General features: G+C 47.4%; 1 protein-coding gene across 1 annotated transcript; it reads right to left on the bottom strand.

Moving 5' to 3' along the window:
- Nucleotides 1-207: 207 nt before the first annotated feature.
- Galnt15 (polypeptide N-acetylgalactosaminyltransferase 15) lies at nucleotides 208-23653 on the bottom strand. The gene is made up of 10 exons (XM_027389519.2): nucleotides 23109-23653; nucleotides 18160-18326; nucleotides 15299-15503; nucleotides 11595-11762; nucleotides 9009-9126; nucleotides 7360-7554; nucleotides 5091-5222; nucleotides 4599-4703; nucleotides 1656-1799; nucleotides 208-354 (listed from the first exon to the last, which is right to left on the bottom strand). The coding sequence occupies exons 1-10, from the start codon at nucleotides 23651-23653 to the stop codon at nucleotides 208-210; spliced, it is 1926 nt and encodes a 641-aa protein (XP_027245320.1).
- Nucleotides 23654-23703: the final 50 nt, after the last annotated feature.

The following is a 23703-nucleotide window of genomic DNA, read 5'->3' as shown; positions in this document are numbered from 1 at the left end:
AGACAACTCCATTGCTTCTTTCCAAATAACAGCCAGCAGTCAATAACATAAGGAACATGGAGAGATTTCCTGTGTTTTTTGTTTTTTTTTTTTTAATGGAAGTTTCTTCTGTCCTACACCAGAAGCCTGGGTGCAGGGGACTGGCCCAGGGCACATAGGGGCAGTAATGTGATGCTCATTGTTTGCCTTGCTCTCTGCCACTGTTACTCAGCGTTCATCCACAGGGTGGACCTGGTCGAATCGCCACAGCTGCCTGGTCTTCCCATCACATTGACTCAAGTGCAGATCCATATTGTCTGGATGGACCCCAGCTTCCATGCATTTCCCAGAAACAATGTGGGTGATCATTCCATCCTGAAACGAGAAGGAAGGGGCCAGTTTCTGACAAAGTCAGCAAAGGAGGACATGTTTAAGATTTTAAGATTTGTGCTGAGCACTGACTGGAAGACTAACAGGGGTGAGATGACCTTGCCTGGAAGGAATTGTAGAACTTTTAGTTAATAGAAAATATAATTCCAATAACCCTAAAATTTAGATGTCATTCAAGCCTAGTGGATCATGAACCTGATTATTTGTATTGCTTTTATATGCTTGTGTCATTTCTTAGAAAGTTTTGGGCAGGGTAACTGGTTATGGTGTATTCAATTTTCATGCTGTGTTGTCAGAATCAATGTTATCACTGCATTCATGAATTTCTACTTTCAAAAGGGTTTCATTAGTGCTACCCTGGGCTAATCCTGCAATTTGAAATTGTGGCCATTAGGTTGCAGTCGAGAGCAAGACTGAGGCTATCCTGAAGGTCTAATTAGACCAGCCATATGAAAGGTATTAACTGGACTCCACTGGATTCAATACTGACTGTAGCATCCCCCTTTCAGGAAAAATCTGATTTCTTTACAAAATTAAATAGTTTTAGCCATAAGGTTATAAACTACTGGTCATTGTTGAGATATTCCAAATTGCAGGCTGTTTTAAATAAACTAGTTGTCTTTAGTAATTGCAGAATATTTCCATCACTGCTAAAAGACACTGCTACACATTAGCAGTCATTTGTCCTTCCTCCTTCCTTCCAGCCACTGAGAGTCACTAGTCTCCTTCCTAAACATTTCATAGAAATAGAATTGTATCTGAATATTAGCCTGAGTACCACTGCAGTGCCTCTGCAGTGCCAGCAGAGGCCAGAAGAGGACATCAGATGCTCTTGAGACGGAGTTACACATGGTTGCTTCCTTCAAGTGGGTGCTAGGAATCAAACCTAAGTTCTCTGGAAGAGCATCCAGTGCTCTTAAGCACCAAGCTATCTCTCCAGCCCCAATTGCTACATATTTAGATATCAGTATCTACTTCTTTTAAATTGTGTTTTGCATCACTCCTCAGTCCAAACCACTGAGTGGTTGTTTGAGTAACATGCTCCACCATCCTACCTGTCATCCAAGCTAATGACCTCTAATGGAGTGGGGACAAATTATGACAAATTATGTAGCTGGGTTGATTTTACTTTCACCAGAAACCCCAGCGTCAAGCCATTAAGCTCAACAGCAGAGGCATTGTCATGGAGAGTACCTGGTGTCCTGGAAGAGCCCAGGCTGCCATGCTAAGGTCAGCTGCCTGGAGGTCCTTGTGATCAGTTGGTATTTCCAGAATGGATTAATTACCTCCTGGAAGTCCCAGTGCTGTTGATGGACAGCAGGACCTTCCTCCCTGCAGTTCTGCAGGACCACCTGTTCTCCTCTGACATCAAAGCACAGCTGCTGTTGGCTGCCAAAGAGAATCTCCTTCCTACTGGTGTGCTTCAGGTTCTGGGGCAAAGGAGATGGCAGTTAGTATAGCCCGAAAGACACCCTCTCCAAAGCCTTGAGGAGACAGAGGAACACACAGCAGAGCTGTGTTCTTCAGATTCTACAGGGGCAGCCAACAAGGCTCTTCCTGGATTCTGATGTCCCAGCACCTTGGCCTTTCTCATGCTCCTATTTCGGCAACCTGGCCTGTTTCTGTGGCATTCATTCTGTTTCCTGTATGCAGATAAGACTGTTTTAAAAGGCTGCAAGTGCTGGGTGAGCACTGCTGGAAGGGCTGGCGAGGGATCTCTCTGAGGCTCAGGCTGATTTCCTTCTAGAGACATCTTCCCTGACCCTGACTAATTTCCCTGCTGTTTGTGGTGGCTGTAGACCATTGTCTGCTTCTTGGTTCCCATTGCCTCCATCATGGTTCCCATTATCTCCATTGTGGTTCCCATTGCCCCCAGGGTTTTAGAGCTGGACTGTGTGGTCATTTGCAGAGGGGTTTTAACTGTGAAGCACTTGTGTTTACCAATTGGACAGCATATTTTGGCAAAACAGTCTTCTGTTTGTTCCTGGCAGATGCAGTCCAAACTGATTTTATGTTAACTGTATGATTCTGAGACAGGACTGGCATCATGGGTGTGCAGCCTGTGCAATCTCATGAGCCCTGTGCTCAGAAAGTCTTCATGCTCTTGGTTCTATCTCTTCACTTTATGCATTGCCACCACTGCCTTGAAATTCTTAATAACTGTCGAATTAGAGACACAACATCTTCCATTTGCACTAGGCCCTGCCAGTTTGCAAATTAAATATAGTGGTCTGCCCTGCTTGAAAATTCCCAAACTGCACAGCATACATCTGAACCCTAAACACATCTCAGAAACTTATGAGCAATTCTCAAGAGACAGTAATTTCTTTCTTACTCAAAATCCCACCTGTAGTGGCAGATGGGGGAGACATTTTCAGTGCAGTTGTGCAAGAGTGGGCTACCCTGTGACAGTCAAAGCTGGATAATATGAAGTCTCATTCCCAACCTTACCTCTCACAAGCTGAAGCTGGGCCCTCGTTGCTTCTCCCTGCCTTCAGCCACACTCTTGAGTTCCCGAGGTTGGTGGCCACCAATCTCTGTCACCTCTCAAGGAAGCCCAGCTCACACAAATGGTTCTATTTTCAGTTGCCATTTGAGTTTTAGTTCTTGGATATTTATCTTTCTTTATTTCTTGTAAACTCAACGATTTACACATGGAAAGAGGCATTTCATATTATTTTAATTAGGTACATATCTAATTTTTCCCCTGGGGGTCAGCTTACTGACTATCCAATATTTTAGGCTCCAGAAGACCTCACTTATAAAAAATATATACACAGAACAAATGCTCTCTTTGTTTAAAGGGAGCCTATAGCATGTGAAGAAACTGTGGCTAAGATGATTCTAAAACCTGACAAGAATGCACGCCTAGCCAGTGGGAATTTGATTCAAACTTGCCTCTAGATGGCAGTAAAGCTTAGACAGTTGTCACCCTATCAAGTGACTTCTTTACTTGGCTCTTTATGTGCTCATCTCTTGTGTCTAGTGTTATGGTTTAAATGTGACGAATCCTACCATGGGCCCATGCTTCATATGCCCCAGCTGGTGGCCCTTCTTTGAAGCCTGTGAGGCCTTAGGAGGTAGGGCCTGACTGGAGGAACCTCTCAGGGTTATATGTACTTGGCTTGCTTTCTCTGCTCCTTAGTCTGCACCACGTGAGCGAGCTACCAAATGTCTCATACTTCTGCCATCATAGACCAAGCCACTCCCACTGCCATGCCCTTCCCATAGTAAACTGAAACCCTCCTGAGACTGTGAACTATAAAATCCACCACCACCAACAACAACAAAAAGAAACTTTTCCTGTCAGGTATTTAGATTTCAGGGGTGCAAAAGTTCACTAATATATCTTCTATGAATGCCCACTGGTATTTTAGAAAAGAATGGTAAAGTATAGAAACAGAAGAGACCAAGTGAATCCTAAGCCAACTCCTTCCTCGTGTACGCTCCAGGCCCTGAGCCTGTGCCCAGCACTCTAGGCTTGTACTGCGAGGCTGGGACCAGCCTACCATAGAAATGTTCTAGGCTGGCACCACTGCAAGGCTGGGCCCCAAACTCTCATGGAGTTGTTTCCCCCTTCTCCCCAGGCTCTCCAGGTATCAGTTAACTGTTGTTTGCTTTCATTAGGTAACTTTGAAGTATGACAGCTTAATTCAAAAGACCCCCCCCCCATCATAGTCTGAACAGGTCTGGGGAAAGTCTACACTAAGTTATTTAAGTTTTGAAAAGAAGTGGACCTATGGCATCTCAGCCAGGATGGTCAGCTTTCTGTTACCTTGGTCAGTTTTTCCTATGATGAAAAATTGAAGCAAATAAGACACATTCTAGGGATCACAGTGACCTTCCTAACAGCCAAAGGGTCTGTGTGACTCTAGATCCCTCCCCTGACTTCATTTCTTCTTTTCTACTCAGACTCATGGACCCTTCCTCAAGCCTGGAGTATATGAGGTGGACATTCCTAGGCTGGTGGTTCTATGACAGTTTCCTCATCATCTGCCAGATTCAAGGACTGGCTAAGTAGCCTCTTCATTCCTTCTGAGATGCTCCACCCTTTGATGCTGGTGATGTGGGCAGACCCGTGACAAGTCATCACAGTGGCCTGTCAAGGGGCATGGGATCACAGAAAGGAGTTACTTTGATGGGAATTGAAGGGCACTCTAGGAAACAGCACCCACTTAGACGTCTTTCTTGACTGAAATCCATCTCAAGAAGCATTGTCACCTACCTACCTGTTGCTGTCGGTTGTTACTGCAAGGGGCCAATGTCATGGGGCAGCCCAGGATGTCCTCTTGTGCTTGGCAGTCTGCACAGAAGCCAAGTCCAGTGTTGTGGAGCTGAAAGTGGACATCCACAAAGAGTGAATCTGACCTCCACTGTGAAATGCCTGAAGCTGACTCTAACCCTCTCTCCTCTTTAGACCTTACTCCAATGTGTGTGGTTCAGTCACAGTTAGCTGGGCCACTCCCCAGCCACTCATCTTAAGACACAAGCCTCCAGAAGGAGTCAGGCCACATTCATTTTGGTGAGTGGATCTCGCATGGGTTATAGGGGAACATGGTTACTTTCTTCAGGCTGGTAGGGAGGAGGGGAGGGGGAGTCCAAAGGCCTCTGAAGGTCTCCTGAGCCTGTAACTGGTTGCCCAATGTAAGGGATGAATATTCTTGTGTTAGCAAGCAACCCTCTCTCTCCTTTCTTTCCCACCTCCTCTGGATATGCCTTGCCTTTCCAGAGAACCTGGGTCTGTGCTCAAATGGATACAACTCAGGGTAGACATTTGCCAGAAACCAGTGGAATGTCCGACAACCCAGCCTCCTTTGCAGCTTCAGGCGCTCCATGCAGTCCGGCTTTGCAACCTGTAGTTGGAGAAGGATATGGGGAGTAAGGCCAGGAAAGCTTGTTTCCCTCTCCAAACCCACACAGTAGGGGAAGGATAGAGGTAAATGTGAAGAGGCAGAGGGATCTGGACAGGATTGCAAACAGGAGGAAGACTCATGTTAAGAGAGATTTAGAAGGCACAACATTTGGTAACTTCTTTACACAGAGGCATGCAACCAGTGAGGTTGGAAGCAGTATACCCTCACCTCCAAACCCTCAGCCTACAAAAACTATGGTGTCTGTGCCTTAAATAAATGATAGACTCTACCTGGGTTGTATCATGAGCTGGCCCAGAGGTAGAGGAGACAAAGTCAGCTGGGAACTTGCTAGGGTGGGGGCCGAGGAAAGGTGTTGATTTTTCTTCTTCCCCAAATATCAGGTTTCTCCACTGAACCATATATTTAGGCTAAATTGGCCCCTCCCTTTATGAACAACTGAAGGAGAATGGGCACCAGTCCTCAACACTAGTTTAATATTTTAGGTTGAGAGGCTATAAGGAAGGGTTGGAATAACCAAACATGGAGATAGGGGGTGGGAAAGGAGGAAAGAGGGAATGGGAAAGGCAAAATAAAAAAGAAAGGGGATGATGCCCATGTCAGTGTTCCAACTTGGTGGTCTCTGGGTTTTTTTTGTAAGACACAGAGGGGCCAGGCAGGCTGCAAATACTTCACACGCTGTATTGGGATAACCTCATCCAACATGCTGTGTTCTGATGAGCCTGTCGAGCGGAAGGTAGCCCGGAAACATCAGAGGTATGGAAATACTTAATTTTTAAGGGTTCTTTATAAATGAAATCTGTATTGATATTAAACAAGTCTGCTCTGAAAGGAAATAGAAAATACTAAATTGACACCCTTTACAGGAGAGGGAGAAAAAAAAAACAACAAAGATGCTCCAGCCTAAAGAAAGGCCAGATATTAAAAGCCCAGCATCTCTGTGGTACTCTATAGACCTCTGTAGGAGGGTTCCTACTCCCCACTATTAACTGGGTAAAGTCTAAACCCTTTAGCTCAACCCTCAGAGGCTTCAGGATCTACCCCAACCCCTTCTCTGGGGCTTGAGTAATTCTATGCAGCCATAGTTGAAGCTCTGCCTTTTCTAAGGACTACTTCCAGGATGTCTAGACTTAGGATGTACTGGAGTCCTGGTGAGAATTGCCCTTTCATCTCCAATATTGCTCTACACACCCAGCCAGAAGCTACAGCAGTGGGATTCCTCTTGTGTGCAAAGGAACTGATGATACTTTGGGTGATGCTTGGAGTCACTCATGGTGACCCAGTGGGAACTCTGCTACCTAGACCTTGGAACTAAACTGAAATTTTGTGTGTCATCTCCCATTAAAGAGACAAACAGAGATATGATCATAGAGTTCTAAGAATTGTCTGTAGGTCTGTCTGTTGTAGGAAAGGGGTGGGTCTGGTTAAAGAACAACAAAATCCTGACGACTTCAAGAAAAGGGAGTACCGGGGCTCCTGAGTGGTCGCCCCTTGTCTGACTTCCCTGCATGCAGTGGGCACGGGTGTGTCTCTCTGAGGACCCTGTCTTCATCTGTGCTATCCAGCAGTGGGCAGGTGAGGGATGTGTGGTAACAGTTTCCTGACTATACTGCTCCTTTGGGATCCTACTTGCAGTGCAGTAAGTGTAATGACAGACCATGACTCACAGTAGATATCATGTGTGTGTCATTCCACAGGAATTAATAGTGAACTGAGGGACAATTAATTACATGTTTAAAATTTCAACTTTTCTGTGGCTTTATGGATTCCTTAAATTTATTTGTATCTCATATCTGGTCTTTGTCTTGGATATTCCTCAACCCTTGAGCATCACAGGATGAAAGGATCCCTCAGAGATATGACTCATCCCTTATCTGCCCTGTGGTGAAAGGTTGCTTCCAGTTCACAGCATCCTATAGCAGTCTGGAATTCTAGGCCAAGGTCAACCGTGATGCTCTAGGGAGGTGATGGGACAGAGGACAGCCCCACCAGGTAGAAGGGTCACTGTAGGGGGCCAACTCTGAGAAGCTCAAGCCAGAAATAAGGGACAGGGTCCTTCTTGGCTGACCTTAAGCTGGTGATCTTATGTTAACAAAGACACCTAGGATCCCCTCCCTACCTTGCTCAGGGCAAAGGCTTCTGGAATGTGCCTGTAGAAAGTTTCTTTGAAGGACCCCAGCCAAGTCTCAGCAATGCGGACCTTGTTCCTCAAGATGACCTCAGGGTCAGTCCTGGAGATGCTGTCTTGGCTTTGGTAAATGTGTCCCACTCGAGAGCAGGGAAGGATTTCAACGGAGCCACCGCAAAGCCAGGCCTGTCACAGAAAAAGAAGGTGGATGGCTGTCCCTTCTACATCCCTGTCTGTGAGCAGCTGGTAGAACACCAGGAAGTCATAACCGAAATGACCAGTTCAGATCCTCAGAGTGCAGTTCCTTGATCCCAGAGTGTGTTCAGCAGGGCAGCAATAGGCAAGGCATAGAGGACACTTGTCCTAGGATGGAATTGACGGGGGATGGCTGACAGCCGTGCACCTGCCTGAGCATGCCACCTGGAAACATGTGCAGAGTCAGTACACAAATGAAGGATCAGCACCCCCTCCTACCAGAGGATGCTTTCCCAGGGAAACTATGTCTACAGTGGCTAGGGAATTTCTAAAAGCTAGTGATGTCTCCTGATGCAGAAATACCAAAGACAAAAGCACACCTCCCTTAGTCTTCTTCACCCTTCCAGAAGCTTCTCCCAGCTCCCACTGCTCATTGGACAAGAGCAGTCCATCATTCTATACTTAGTTACAGAAATTACAATTGGATAGTTCTGGACAGGCTATGGTTCAGGGACTAAAAACATACTAAGCAGGTTGGAGAGATGGGTCAGTGGTTAAAAGCACTGGTTGTTCTTCCAGAGGACTCATGTTCAATTCTCAGCACCCACATGGCAGCTCACAACTGTCTGTAACTCCAGTTCCTGAGGACCTAATACCTTCACACCAATTCACATAAAATAAAGCTAAATAAGTTATTAAAATATATAAAAATAAAAGAATTAAAAAAACACACTAGGCATGGGGTTCTTGAACCCCATGTCCCTGAATACCTCAGAGGACTCAAAGAGCTCTGCAAGCATTTTTCATTTTTTAGAGAAATAGAAAACTTGGACATTATGCAAAAACTCAAGCTTGGTGTAGTTCACACATCTACATTAGATTGGTCTGCCCATGTTAGATGATGGACATCTTTTCAGGGTTGGGTTTGGAGCAATGGGTGTGACTGAAAGGCAAGTATAAAGCTAGAACCAGTGCGGAACAGAAAGTGCAGGAGGTGGCTGTCCACAGTTTCCAGCCAGCTATACCCAGCAGGTCCTAAATCAAGCGAACACCCATTGCTTGGATGGAACTACTCAGTGCCAAGAGTGGTTTCACATTTGGCTGGTGGGTGCTGTAAAAGATCCCCTAAATGCTAAGGGTACCAGGAACAGAGACTGTACCAGAAGCTCTGGGTTCTCTGCACTGAGATGTGAATTACTGATAGTCCACCTTCTCCTGATGAGGATTTTCAAAGTCAAGTTCACAGAGGAAGCTGAGAGGAAAGCCAAGGTAGGTCACAAGAGACATGGCCTGGGAGGAGATGGGAGGTTTGACATATCTGGTTGTATGACTTTATATAATTTGCCCACAAGTTTATTCCAAATAACTGCCTTTCCTAATCTCTGCCTTTGAGGGGACTACATACATGACTCCAGAGATGCCACCCGTGTCCACTGTTGACCTACCTTGAAGGACATCTCGAGATTTTCACTACCCTGTAGTGACATGAGAGGATCATAAGCTCCAGTGTTTTGGAAGTAATGTCTGTCCACAGCCACCACCTCTCCAGGTACCACAGGGCTCCTGCATGGAGAAGCTAGATAAGAGACTAAAGCGACAGAAATGCCCTGTGGGGCTTCCCTGAGGCAGGTCCAGTGAATGAGACACCCAGCTCTGGGCTCTGGTGAAGTTCAACATTTTGATCCACAAGACTGGAGCGGAGCAACAATGTTGGAAATCCAAGAAGTTTATAAAGAGAGCTGGGGACTGGAGATGTCTCAATGGTTATGAGTCTAGCTGCTCTTCCAGAGGCCCCAAGTTTGGTCTAGCACCCATGTCAAGCTGTTCACAACTGCCTGTGACTCCAGCTTCAGGAAATTGGACACCCTTCTTCTGGCCCCTATGGCACCTGCACATACAGCATGTCCTTACATAGACACATAAACAAAAACATACTGAAGATTAAGGGAACTAGGCTTCCCCTGGTCTTTATAGCTTGTCCTCAAGTCTTTTTCTATAGAAGGGTTCAGTGATTGTGTTTCAGTCCATCTGGAGAGATGTCCAAGAAGAAGACTTTAGTTAAAATAAAACACCCCAAGGAAGGCTGTTTCCAGGCCCAAACCAAAGGAATAAGCAGGCTCTCTTGTGTCTTGAATCTGAAATGTCTCCCCTGGTTCATGTTTTGAACACTCTGTCGCTCCATACTGTGGCACTGTCTTGAAGACTTGGAGCCCTTAGGATGTGGGACCTTGCTGGGAGAAGTAGGTTACTAGAGGTGGGCCTCTGAAGGCTGTACTCATTCCTGGCTTTGGTCTAGCTTCTTTCCTGAGCCATGTGAACAGGCCACCACCACCATAGGCACCTGCAGAACTGACTGAGTCACTCCTGCCATCATGCCATCCTCCTGTGATAGACAGATGTCTCTCTGGAACTGTGAACCCTTCCTACTTAAGTTGCTTCTGCCAGATGTTTCCTAACAGGGAGGAAAAAGGTAACACACACAAGCTCTTGCTTCTTCTCTTTTTCCTCCCCCTCCTTCTTTTTTCTTTTGTCTTCTATTCCCCACCACCAACTTCAAGATGAATCTAACAAGAATTCTGAAAGCAGATAGGTCCCCACATTCACTGGGGGGAACACCATGGTTTATACATGCAGAGAATGCGAAACTCTGAAGGAAATGGGATGGAAACAACAGTCCTCAGAACAGTGTTAAACAAACCAGGTTTGTCTTTAATCCCAGCACTTGTGAAGCAGAGGCAGGAGGATCTCTGTGAGTTCAAGGCCAGCCTGGCCTATCTGGTGAGTTCCAGGACAGCCAAGGGTACATAGTACAACACTGTCTCAAAAAAAAAAAAAAAAGAAAAGAAAAGAAAAAAAAAGAAAGCAGTTCACAGCTGAGGTTTGTGGGGATTGAAATAAAAAGTTGCATGTAGTGCCAGGCACTGTACATGCCATATTTTAACTACAAAGTGGTACAGTTCTGAGTTCACTATTCCTCTCTGAAATTCATAATGCTGTTGTTTTACTTTGTTGTTTGCTTCTTTGTCTTTGCTTTTTGAGACAAGGTCTCACCATGCAGCACAGGCTGACCTCAAACTCATGAACTTCTCTTGGGATATCAGGTGTGCCCCAGCAGCATCTGGCTCCTGGTGTGTGCTTTAATTCAGAATTTAGGGGTTTTAGAAAGGGGCATACATAGCATAGTCTTTCAGCTTTGCTTGCTGCCCTCTTTAGTGGGGTGCACTGGTAACTTCTTCAGTCACCGAGTGGGCTCTGTCACCTTGTCAGTTCAGGTGCACATCTGCTGCCCAGTGCATTATGACAACATACTTGGTTTCCAGAGGGCTTTGGATTTTGTGGTTGTCAGTTGTGGACTGCGGGTGGGTACCAGCCATTCAGCTTAGCATACAGGGATGTATGTGGTTTTAGGAGCTGACTACCCTGGATTTCCACTGTCATGATGTTGGAAATCTAATCTGGATGTGTCCTAGGCACTGTGGAGTAGAGACAGGCAGCCTGGCTGAGCCATTCCAGAGCTCATGACCCACAGTCTGTGAGCTTGGAGGGTAGCCATTGTTTTACACACTAAATTTGAAGTGGTTTGCTACCTGGCAGAGAATTTCTAAAATGAACAAAGAACAAAAAAACTACTTAAATAAAATAATTGTCCAGAAAGCAAACCCAGGAGTAGCAGCTCTCAAAGCTGGATCTACATTGAGAATTATGGTGTCATAGTGTTCTGCCAGCTAAGTCTTCTTTTTCACTGAGCAGGGACCTGAGAACAAGGAATTTTCTGTGTTACTTGGATTCATGGTCAGATCAGCTTCTGCCACTTTCTCACCCTGGGCATCCACAGAAGTTTCTGGAAGGGCTTCACTGGACTCCATTGATGTCACAATGACAGCTGCATTGCAACTGGCTGAATGTTTTGTACACATTGGCTGTTTGGTTTTCATACCTGTCCCATGTGCTAGGCACTGTCATCAGGAAACTGGAACTCAGGTGAAATGGCTTGCTGTCCAAGTGTGGAGCTCAGGGGAGCAGGGCCTCACCTGATAGGGCTGATGGGGGATGGGAGGGCCTTCTGATCCTGCTCCCCCAGGGGCTCCCATCGGAAATCCAACTTCCAGTCCAGCACCCCTCGCTGCAGCTCCTTGGATGCAGAGTACTGAAGTGTCTTCCAGTCAATCACATCTATGACTGGAGACACCACTCGGCTCCTGGAAAGAACAGAAGGTCATGAAATGATGCAGACAACTTCCTGGGCGGGGAGAGGGGGGACAGGACGCGACACAGAAAAGAAACAAGATCTATGTAATGTGTGGTCAAAGTCACACCTGTTGGCCTTGAGTCTGTGCTTTGTCCCAGGTAATAATCCCAATTTAGAAGAATTAATATAAAAAAGGATGTGAAAACTTTCAATAATTTTTATATTGATTACACACTGATATTATATTTTGAATATACTGGGCTTACATCATTAAAATTAATTTCAGCTGTTTTTACTTTATGACATGACTGTTTTAATTAAACATGTGGCCCATGTTGTATTTCTTCTGTGTGGTACTGTGCTATACCCACAGGTATCTATGTGCCTCTGACAGGAACCAGGGCAGGCAGTCGTGGAAAACAGCCTGGGATGGCGCAATCATTTAGTTCTTCCTAGAGATTCCCTTTTCTTTTAGAAACCTCCTTAAGAGGTGTGATTGTCTGCCTTGCTTGGTTAGACATTAGAGCTGGCAAACAGCACAAAGCAGGCAGCAGGTGGATATGGCAGACATTGCTACTTTATAAGGAAGTTGCCATCAGTCAGCATCCCAAGACTGCTCCAAACCAGTTGCTTTTTGTGTAGGATTGCTTTGTAAAGTTGTAGGGTTTGTGCACCAGTAAGCCCCGGAGAACATCTCAAATACTATACGTATTATAAAATGCACATTTACTTTTACAATTTCCTTAAATAAAAGAAGACACTGGAGCATTTTTTTCCAGGCCTGGAGAGATGCCTTGGCTAGTAAGAGCAACTGTGACTCTTTCAGGGGATCCAGTTTCAGTTCCCAACACCCATGTCAGGAGCTCACAAGGGCCTTCATTTCAAGTCCAGAGGATCTGATATCCTCCTCTGGTCTTTGTGGTCACACCACACTTGTGTTGCACATACATACATACATACATACATACATACATACATACATACATGCATGCATACAAAATAAGTAACAATGAGAAAGAAAACTGTCTTATTACAACATAATCAGTATGCTATAACAAATGTTTGAGGAGAGTAAAGGATGGTGAAAATCAACAATTCAAAGTTGCCACATGGCTAGGGGCAGGGCAAGCTCCCTGTCAGGTGACCAGGGCTGACAATGGACTCGAGGTTCTTTGACCAGGGTGTGGATGAAACTATGGTTCTGCAGAGCAGCTGCCTGGCGGCCACACTCTCCCCTCTATACTCCCTCTGCGCCTGTGTAATAAAAGCTCCTAGAGATTTTTCCTCCTTTGGAGACACTGGGTCCTCATCTGATGACAGAATGTCTCCTGACACAGGTTTGAGAGGCAGCAGCCCCCCACCCCTTCTCTCTCAAAGAGTAGCTATAGCTCTGGCACTTAGGCCAGAACAGCTTTGCTTTCACTAAGGTGTGTGGTGTGGTGTGGTGTGGTGTGGGTGCTGTGGTGTAGTGTGAACTTTGTGTGCTGTGGTGTGGTGTGCTCTGGTGTGGTGTGGTGTGCTATGCTGTGGTGTGCTGTGCTGTGAGCAGGTTTCAAGCATCAGAAGAGCTGGTGGGCCGAGCCCCTGAGGAAGCTGCACAGACTAGGAGACTAGACTTGCCCATTGTTCAAAGTGCCACTGTGGAGAGTCCAGATAGGATCACTCATATTGCAGATATAGCTTTCTTTCCAGTTCTCAATGAGCTGGACCAGGTGGGCCAGAGGAAAGCGAGTGGGCCAGAAGCCATGAAGAGGCCGTGAGAGGATAAAAGATGGTGGAATCCCAGAGCACATGTGAAGAGAAGGCCACATCAAATACTTAAAACCAGAGAGGAAGGGAGGCTCCTGAGGATGTCACGTGTTTAACATCTGAGAACTGCTAAGGCTCTTCTGCATCCCTCATAGTGAGGACTATGGAGCTCTGGGGTGGCACTCATATGAGGAGCTGACATGAACGATGACATCGTGTTTAACATGTCCCAGCACTAGGGAAAGACAAGACAGGCCATTTCTCTGTGAACCACTTCAGTGGTTCTTTGTTTTTTTGTTTGTTTGGTTGTTTTTTTGTTTTTGTTTTTGTTTTTGTTTTTGGTTTTGGTTTCTCAAGACAGGGTTTCTCTGTGGCTTTGGAGGCTGTCCTGGAACTAGCTCTTGTAGACCAGGCTGGTCTTGAACTCACAGAGAACCAAATGCCTCTGTCTTTTGAGTGCTGGGATTAAAGGCATGTGCCACCACCACCCAGCAGTGGTCCTTAAGAAGAGATCACACTGGGCACTGGACAGCCCAAACAGACACCTGTCCGTCACACTCTGCATTCATTTTCAGCGCTCTGAGCCTCAGTTTCCTCAAGAAACAGAAGCAGGAAAACCTGCCTGAGACACTCCACGGGGCAGAGAGGAGAGTCACTTAAAAGTGGGACATGAGACAGTAACATTACTTAGTTCCCAAATGTCTACAAGTGGAGTTTTCAACATGAAATCACGAGGCAGGGCAAGGTGATTTCTAAGGTGCCCTTGAGTCACCCATCTGTTACACCAGGGTGGGATTACACACAGGAAATGGTCCAGAAAACTTGTGATCCACAAGGGCTCCAGGATTTGGAGAGAGCTAGCACATGAAACAGAATCAAAGATGGCCTCCTTGTAGGCTTGGTGAACTTTCCTTGTCCTCAGTCTGGTAGTAAACACAACACACAATTCCTTTACCTATTGGGACATAGGCCAAGAGCAGTCAGAGGTGTCCATCATGGAATTGGGCTAATGGATCTGTCTTGGTTCAGAATTTCTTTTTTTCTGTGCGATCACCCTCACCTTCATGACACAACCACAGAGTGTAAGAATAGGAACCATGAGGTCTGGTTCTGATAGCCCCACCAGGGTGGGGGCCAGGAGGTCCTACTGTGTCTCAGGCATGCTTGAGTGGCAGGGGTGGTGAATGGTTGAGCCCTTCCCCACACTCCTAGGTGAGCTAGTTACCAGGGTTAGGTTTTCTGAATAGGATATTCATTTTGAGGGGCATGATGGTTAGGTCAGGCTTAGGAAGCAGGGGAGATGAGAAAGAGGGAGTGGGAAAGACAGCTCGATAGCATGCTAACTTATGGGCTATGGAAAGGCCCTCTCAGTTCCACGTTTCCCAGGCTTGGTTTCGTTAGAAAATTAGGAGCACTGTGCATACTGCCTGGGCTTGGATGACCTGAAGTCTAGGCTACTTTAGAAACTTGTTCCCCCACAGTGTGTTACAATGGAAACTGTGTCAAAGTTGGGGGTAATGACAAGAATGGAGGCTGCTGCCCTTCCTGTCAGCTTAGCAAGACTGGCTGTATTTGGACGGTACAGAAGCTGCTCTCTATCCTCCCTTCCAACAGGAACTCCCCCACACTTCTTACACAGCCCAAGCATCCAGAAACCCCAAGGAATCGACAGCAACCAGTGGAGACCAAGCCGCTTCTCAAATGATGGGTGGATGCTCTGTCCCCAGAGTGACTGTGCCCAGGATATCTCTCCCTGACTTACTGTTTGTTTTGCAGACCCTGGGTGGAATAAGTTACCTGTCATCAGCTATTCTGCTGAGGAGGGGCTCCAGCCATCCAGGGTGGCACTCACAGTGGGCATCCATGAAGACCAGGACATCCCCTGTGGCTCTGGTAGCCCCCAGCATCCGGGCCCTGATGGTGCCAAGCCTCTTGTTGCTCCTGAGCAGCTTGACAGCCTCCAGCCTGGCCACGTAGTCACTGAGAGCAGACTTCAGTTGTTCTGGAATTGACAGGGTCCTGTCAATGGGGGTCACAGATGCCACATGGAACAGGATTGTGATGAGCATTTCAGTGGTGACTCATTTAGAGACCCCAGTGGGAACCAGATTCTGAGCCTCCAATATGTTACTAAAGGATGGTCATTTCTAAGGTTTTCTATGACTCAGTTCTCTCTATTGACCACCAGGAGGAGGAATGGAGTAGAAAACCAGAAGAGGAGAGACCTTGCAAATGAGAGTGCACCCCTCAAGAAAACCACCTGCTCTTACATCCCGGCTTCGGCTCTCATCTAGAAAACCTGACCAAAGACAGTGGACAAGGGGGTTAAGAACAGAGTCATGGGGCTGGAGGGAGAGCTCAGCCGTTAAAGGCTAGGCTCACAACCAAAAATATAAGAACAGAGTCATGGAACTGTAGCTGGTAGCCCATGGGGTGTTGTCTCTGGTTTCATCCTGGTGTCAGGGTGAGTCTGTGAAGAGGGAGATGAGAAACCAGGGGTACTTCTAGCTGTGGGCTTTTGGAAGGATGCAAAAGCTGTGGTTAAGCTGCTAGCCAAGAATCAGATGCCCTCAGGTGGGAAGGGCTGCAGCTGAGGACTTGGGAGAAAGCCTGTCTTAGTTAGGTTTCTATTGTTGTGATAAAATGTAACGACCAATAGCAACTTGAGGAGAAAAAGATTTATTTCTTCTTACAACTCTTGGGTCACACTACATCACTGAGGGAAGTCAGGCCATGAATTCATGGCAGAACCCAAAGCAGCTCATCAGCTGACCGAAAGGGACAATAGGCCTATTCTCTGGATGACTCTGCCCCAGCTGGGACCCCAAGGGACTGCAGGCTCTTTTACCAACCAGCCTAGCCCACTGCCTGCCCATCAACCTCAACGAATGCTGGCCAAATGTGCCTTGCTAATCCCACACAATCCCAGTGCCTCCAGCTGCTCTGATCCTCTGCAATGGCCAGGCTGGCAAATTCAAGATGGGAGATTCTCAAAAAGCCCCAACAGAGGCTGCACCCCTCCAGCCCATCCTTCTTTGTTGTAGACAGGCTGTGGAGACCTCAGCAGAGCTCAGCTCTCTGCCCAGTGCCTCTACTTCCCCTTTAACTCAATGGGGTGGCTAAATGACATTGAGTTGAGCAAGAGTGGAGGATTTTGACCCCCAAGAAAAGGCCAGATCAGTAGTTATGCAAACGTAGGCCATCAGATGATGATATCACTTCACCTGGCCAGCTTCACCTGGGCACAACCAAGACCTAAAGACTCTGGGGTGATCCAGTGACAGTACTGGGGTGGAACCCAGGGCTTCACACAGGATAGGCGAGTGCTCTGCTACTGAATAACTATCACACAAACCTTTGTTTGTTTGTTTGTTTGTTTACTTTGTGAGCCTATAATTTAATTACAACATTTCTCCCTTCCCTTTCTCTCCCTAGACCCTTCCGTATATCCCTTCCCACCCTCCTTCAAGTTTAGGGCCTCTTTTCCCACTGATTGCTATTGCATACTTATACGTATCTGTACGCACATATACATTTCTAAATACAACCTGCTGAGTCTATACCATGTTATTTGTATGTATGTCTCAGGGCTGGCCGTTTAGCATTGAATAAACAGTTTATGAACTCTTGCCCTCAGAGGAACACCTCTTCTGCTCCCAGCCTTCCTGTTACCTATAGTTTTTTTGTGGAGTATTGAGGCTTTGTGGGCTTTTGCCCATCTGGTTTGGCATGTTCGTTTGAGACAGGGTCTCAATGTGTAGCCCAGACTGTCCTTGAACTCTCAGAGATCTGATTGCCTCTGCCTCCATAGTACTAGGATTAAAGGTAAGAGCTGGCTCATATTTTTTAAAACTTCTTATACAAGTTCTCATTAAATTGCCCAAGCTGGCCTTAAACTCCATCTGTAGTACAAGCTGGCTTTCTTAGACTTGTGAGTCCCTGGCTAGGCTTCCTCAGTAGCTGGGGTTACAGGCTCCCACTTCCACCACAGAGCCACATTTTAACAAGTCTGTCTTTGGAGCTCAGGAAATAGAAGTCTGAGACCCACTCACTTGGAGGTCAGGCAGTGGCTACTCTGTCACTGCCTTCTTTTTTATGCTGTTTCTTGTCCTGAGCTTCCTGCCAGTTACAGCATCCAAGCACACCCTATAATCTGGGCTCTGGGCCCAACTCTGCACCACTCATGACTCAACTCTGCTAACTTCTCATCTTTAGTCCTCAGTTTCCCATCTGGACCGGATTTGCCCAGCACCCAGGAGGCAGTGAGCACCCATGTCAAGACCACCTTCTTTAGATGGTACATCTTGTGGAGAGGATAATAGGATTGGGAGTGGGGCCTGAGGAGGAGAACCCCTATGGTTCAGACTAGAGTGGCCCTCCCCAGGGGCCTCTGGATTTACCCTCTCCTGGGAGTTCCTGCCCCAGGACTCTTCCTAGTTTGATTATTCCTTTTTTGTCCCCTCCCTTGTTACCCACTGGATCTCCTCTGGGGCCCTTCAGTAATAAATTACTCACACTGGAGTATATATTCCCTCTTTGCCCGAAGCTCTGCATGGGGGAACCTTACCTTATATGGAACTGCCCCGCCCTCTATCCTTCCCTCAACATTCTGGCCCAAGGCCAGCCCTACCAGTGATCCAGGAGCCAACTTCAGTTACCTTGCTGGCTGAGGTCATCTACAAGGATGATTTCCTGCAGCAAGGCCCTGGGTGCGGTGTTCAGGATGCTATGCACGGTTCTCAAGAGCATGGGCCAGGCCTCGTCATGGAAGCAGAGGATGACACTGGCTGTAGGCAGGCCGCTTGCAGGGTGCTGCTGCAGACACCTGTAGGGGAAGAGTGTTAGGGAGCCTCCAAGGGAGGAGATGCAGCAGAGAGGCCAGCCCCCTCCCCTCCCACACACACCTCAGTCCTGGCTGGGCCACTACAACCAGTTTGTCCTTCCAATTCAATGGCTCTCCTGGGATTTTTTTCAAGTAGCCACACAGAGATCCCATCACACACTACAACATCACCTTCTAACTCTCTACCTTTGGATCACAAGAGCTCCACTCTGCTGAACCCAGTAACTTCTTTGTACCTGAGGGGAGCTGGTCCCATTCACGGAGATGATAATCCTCAACTATACAATAGGAATGAATGACAATGTCACCATCTCAGGTGAGGGACCTGAAGCTCAGGAAGGGGGCCAGGCTCCACTAGGCCCTGTCAGTGATACATGGAACCCAAAGCACTCTACCTTTAGAATTCCTGGGTGATTTCTGCTTCAGCCATTCCTGGCTGGATACTCTGACCACTGTGTTGCCTACACCCCAGGGGCTATGTGAGCCCCTCAGCCCTGCGGGAGAGTAGCGGCTTCACTAGCTGCCTGATTCACTGTCATGGAGTCCACCGTGGAGGGAACGGATCAGCTCTTAGTGCGCAGAGCAGCAGGGCAGTTGAATTTCACAAAAGGACTCTCCTAAAATGAAAGGTCTTTCTGGGACCTTCTTCAGAGGGAAGTCAGAGCCACCAGTGTGGCACTGGCCCTGTCTGAGGGACACAGACCCTCTGCCCAGTGCTCCTGAGTGTCCTTCTGCCTGGTCCCTTCCTCACCAGGGCAGAAGCTTCCAGCGAGGATGGAAGGGTAGTGACTGGCAGAGGAACATCTGGCTCTAAATATGTGCTTAAGACCTCATAAACCTGCATGGGAGTGGGGGTGGGATGAGATGGCCTAACAGGTAAGGGCTAGCCTTGCCTAAGCCTGAGGACCCAAGTTTGATCAGGACCCGAGTTTGATCCCCATGATCTACGTGGTGGAAAGAGATAACCGACTTTTCATTGTCTAATGCCTTCCACATGTGTGTTTTGATACACCCCCCATGCCCCACAGTAAATAAAAGTATAAAAAGAGACTCACTGTATAGTTCAGGCTATCCTCAAACTTACAATGCTCCTGCCTCAGCCTCCTTTCACCAAATGCAGGAGGCGCAGGCATGCACCGTCATGCATGGCCCCAGAGCCTGTCTTTTGGATCCTCTCACTCTAATATTTTACTATTTCAGTCTTGCATTATTGGTAATGCCCCCTATGCAAACTGACCTCTAGCCATGATCCTAGAGGAGATCTGGAACCTAGCAAGGGGATGGACAAAAGCCAGAGTAGTGTGGTATCTGGGTGAAGGATAGAAGAACATATCTGGGTTAAGAGTCGAGGAGCTTGCGGGAAGTTTGGAGACTGGAGGAGTGTGGGACAGAGGACATTAGAGGCAGAGGTCTCCCACCCCTCATAGGAAAGCGCAGGTCCCCACACAGCAGACAGTTGCTTTATATGTGGCATTTCTTGTCTTTCCACCAGTGGAAGGTGGAAGGGAAGAAGGCACTGTCACCTTGGATAGAGGATAGTGGTTGTGCCTGGCTTTGCAGAGACTCTGGGGTATCCCAGAGCCTTCTGGAAGGCTGGGAAGGCTGGGCCCTGGAGTCTTTACAGATGCAAGCTCTGGCTGCACAGCCTGCACTCACTGAGTTGACCAGCAGATGGCGCTGTCCACCACTACATAGAGCTGGTAACTGTGAGAACCCTGAAGCGGAGAGCCCAACTCAACTGTATGTTTCCCTTGAGGTGGAGAGATTTCTTGACTGCCAGAGTCTTTCAGTGTTGAAAGGAGGCAAACCCCAGAAAACCGAAATGCACTGATTACCATGAAGGGAAGAAATAGACAGCAAAGCTGTCTGCCCAACATATACTCAAATGTACAAGCTTGTTTACATCAAACACACCCGGTTTATTTGTATCTGCTTGAACCACCAATACTCCATTCACACACCACATCACAAGCCTAACACAAGCAACACACTTGAACACAAGCCCATGACCATCACAAGAAACATTTACAACATGTTACACACTTGCAACATATAACACACACATGCCCCATATGCATGAAAAATAAAGTCTCATAATGTATACATGTGCATATAGACACAGTACATCAAACTTGTTTATATCAAACACACGATATATACCATATATATATATATATATATATATATATATATATATATATACACACATACACACACACACACACACACAGTAAACTCACACCTGTGCATGGCAACTGTGCCACAAAATGCACCCACTTTGTACTGCACACACAACATATCCATATGCTACATAACAAATGCACAACACACACACATGTGTCTTACATACAGTGCACTTACAGTGCATATGCAATACACGCAATACTTGCAACGCATACAATATATACACTGGCACTATACACACAAAGGCGCATAATACATAAGAAACAGTCATAGCACAGTACACATGCACATTACATAAACACATACAAGACAAATACACATCAAAAATAATACATGCCCCAATGCACAAGAGATACACTACATATATGTATGCACTGCACACATCGACAACATGCCTACACACATGACACCATACCAGTACAGATCACCCCTGCGTCCTATGATGGATGGTATGATACACACATACACACACCACACACACACACACACACAACACACACACACACACACACACGACACCATACCAGTACAGATCACCCCTGCGTCCTATGATGGATGGTATGATACACACATACACACACACACACACACACACACACACACACACACACACACACACACACGACACCATACCAGTACAGATCACCCCTGCGTCCTATGATGGATGGTATGATCCACACACACACACACACACACACACACACACACACACACACACTGCATATACCAAACCCCAAACTACTATGCACATGGACTACACCCAACACACATCTATTGGATGTGTGCAGCGTAGTGCACACTCAACACACAGTGCATATGTGCACAAGCACACATGCAGGTCACCTGCAAGTGTGCATATGCAGAGTGCTCTGGAGACAGTCTTACACACACCTCCCCAGAGCCAATGTTTCTTGTTAACAGAATAAAGATGTTCACTCTTGCTTTCAACCAATGGTAATGTGCATGGAAAGAACTGGAAAGCTGTCCCTTCATCCAGCAGTCGTTTCTGTGCAGGGTTGGGTGTGCTGGACGCTGAGACATGCAGTACACGATTGGTGCTGACCTTCTAAACTCTTGGCACAGCGGGGGAAGCAGGCAGCGCACAAATGAACACACTGATGGCTCTTTAGTGTCTGTTGTATGAGGTGCTGTGAGTTCAGAGAGAGCCTGAAACCGGAGTGGGGTAGGTCCCTGGGCAGAACCTTTTAAAGCCGATGTGTGAAGTCAGCAGAGCAGACCTGGGACTATGGGTAGGTGAGTGCTCCAGGACACAGAGCCTAAGGACATCTGTGCTCACAGGTGATCAGTGGCTGGGCAGCCAGGCAGAGAGGATCAGGGGTCCAAAGAGTCATGGCCCTGCTCCCAGCTGCCACTGCACATGCGTCCTTGTGCTTCCAAAGCAAGATATGCTTGCTTTCCAGAAATCCCAATGGGCTGTGAAAGAGCCATGGCTTCTCGGGCAGGGCCCTCGGCCACTCTACCTATCCAGCCACATTGCTTCTGGATTTGGGCAAGCAATCTCTTATCTGTCTCTGTGGCTATTCATGGTGGGAGGGGTCCAGGGGCTGGAGAATGAGCCACCATCTCTGCATGTCACAAACACTTCCCACTACTGGGGTGAGGCACCCAGCAGGCTGAGCTGTAAGCAGCACATGAGCTCTTGGGCATTGGGAACTGTTCTTTTCTTGTTGGGACTAAGGAGGGTGGTAGAGGATGGTGCTTCGGACCCGACTGGCACTTAAATCCCTGGATCCAAATTCCAGCTTTGATTTTTATACAGCTGTGTGACAGTAGGCAAGCCACAGGGCCTCTCTGTTCCTTACTTTCACTGTACAACCAGGCATGAAACTCAGCTAGCAGGCGGACGTTGGTGGCGCATGCCTTTAATCCCAGTACTCGGGAGGCAGAGGCAGGTGGATATCTGTGAGTTGGAGGCCAGCCTGGTCTCCAGAGCGAGTGCCAGGATAGGCTCCAAAGCTACACAGAGAAACCCTGTCTCGAAAAACCAAAAATAAAAAAAATGAAACTCAACTAGCACAATGCAGAGGACTGTCTAGGACTTTCTGGGTTGCACATGGAAAGCTTAGATTTAAACCAGTCACATGGCAAGAAGTACAGAAGCATTTCTTGAAGTTTTTGCAGTTGCTTTTTTGATCCTAGATCAAGGAAACACTAATAATAAACCAGTATGAAAAACTGAACTCCCAGCATGAGAACTGCAAGGTGCCTTGAAGAACTTCTGTTTCCATCTCCCTATTAAAACTGTAACCCAGGGGATTAGCAGTGGGACTTGAACCCAGGACTTGGAAGAGAGTGAAGGAGTGAGATCTTCTATCCTTTGGGACTTGTTAGTGGCAGATCCACGGATCTGGGGCTTCTGACTGAGCAGGTCTGAGATGGGACTTGGGAATCTTCAATTCTAGCACTTCATCAGCAAGGCTGATAGGGCCTCAGGGACCACATCTCAGGGAGTACTATCCTAAGGATGGGAGAGGCAGACTACAGATAGTCAGCACTCCTGACTTGCTACCACTGAACCACACACTTAGACCAGAGAAGGGAATGCAGGGTCTTACTTACATCGGGTGCCGGACCTCAGGCAGGACTCTCCTCAGGGGCCAGCCGGCACTGAGTACCTTGTTGAGGCCATCTGAGTCCAGGCTGAGTGGGGTCGGTGCCTCCTCCTCTGATTCCTTCCCATCGTCCTCTGTCCTCCAATCCCTCTCATGGGCTTCCTCATCCCGCCTCCAGCCGGGGTGTTTGATGAAATGGTAGCTGCCTTGGTTTCTCCTGCCCTGGCTCTGATTCCTCCTAGCCCTGGGTGAAGCCACAGCCACCAGCAGTTGATCCTCCTGCAGGGAGATGAAGGGTGGCAGGCCATCCAAGAAGGTGTACTCCTCACTCTCATCCTCAGCCTCCAGAACCCATTCCTGGGAGTCCCCAAAGTCCAGCCGATACCCAGTGTGAGAGCTGTGTTTGCTGGCCTGGGCTGTGACTGCCTGGTGCAAGGTGGGCGGGGGAGGTTGCAGCATGGTCACCATCATCAGGACACATCCCAGTGTCAGGAAGAGCAGGAGGAACTGAAGCCTGCAACGTCCATTCCTGGGTCGCTTCCTCAGAAGCATGTCGCAGCCACTTGCCCACAGCAACAGGTCCTGAGGAGGTTTTCTTCCTC

The sequence above is a fragment of the Cricetulus griseus genome (assembly GCF_003668045.3).
Source record: "Cricetulus griseus strain 17A/GY chromosome 1 unlocalized genomic scaffold, alternate assembly CriGri-PICRH-1.0 chr1_1, whole genome shotgun sequence".
NCBI lineage: Eukaryota > Metazoa > Chordata > Mammalia > Rodentia > Cricetidae > Cricetulus > Cricetulus griseus.
Note: the sequence above shows the minus strand (reverse complement) of the source record. Positions and strands in the feature narration are given on the sequence as shown.

Coding starts and splice junctions, on each gene's coding strand:
- Galnt15 (XM_027389519.2), bottom strand. CDS start 23,653: ATGCTTCTGAGGAAGCGACCCAGGAATGGACGTTGCAGGCTTCAGTTC. Junction 7,555..9,008: donor ATCTCGAGATGTCCTTCAAG/GTAGGTCAACAG, acceptor TTTCTGTGACAG/GCCTGGCTTTGCGGTGGCTC. Junction 5,223..7,359: donor AAGCCTTTGCCCTGAGCAAG/GTAGGGAGGGGA, acceptor CTCCAACTACAG/GTTGCAAAGCCGGACTGCAT.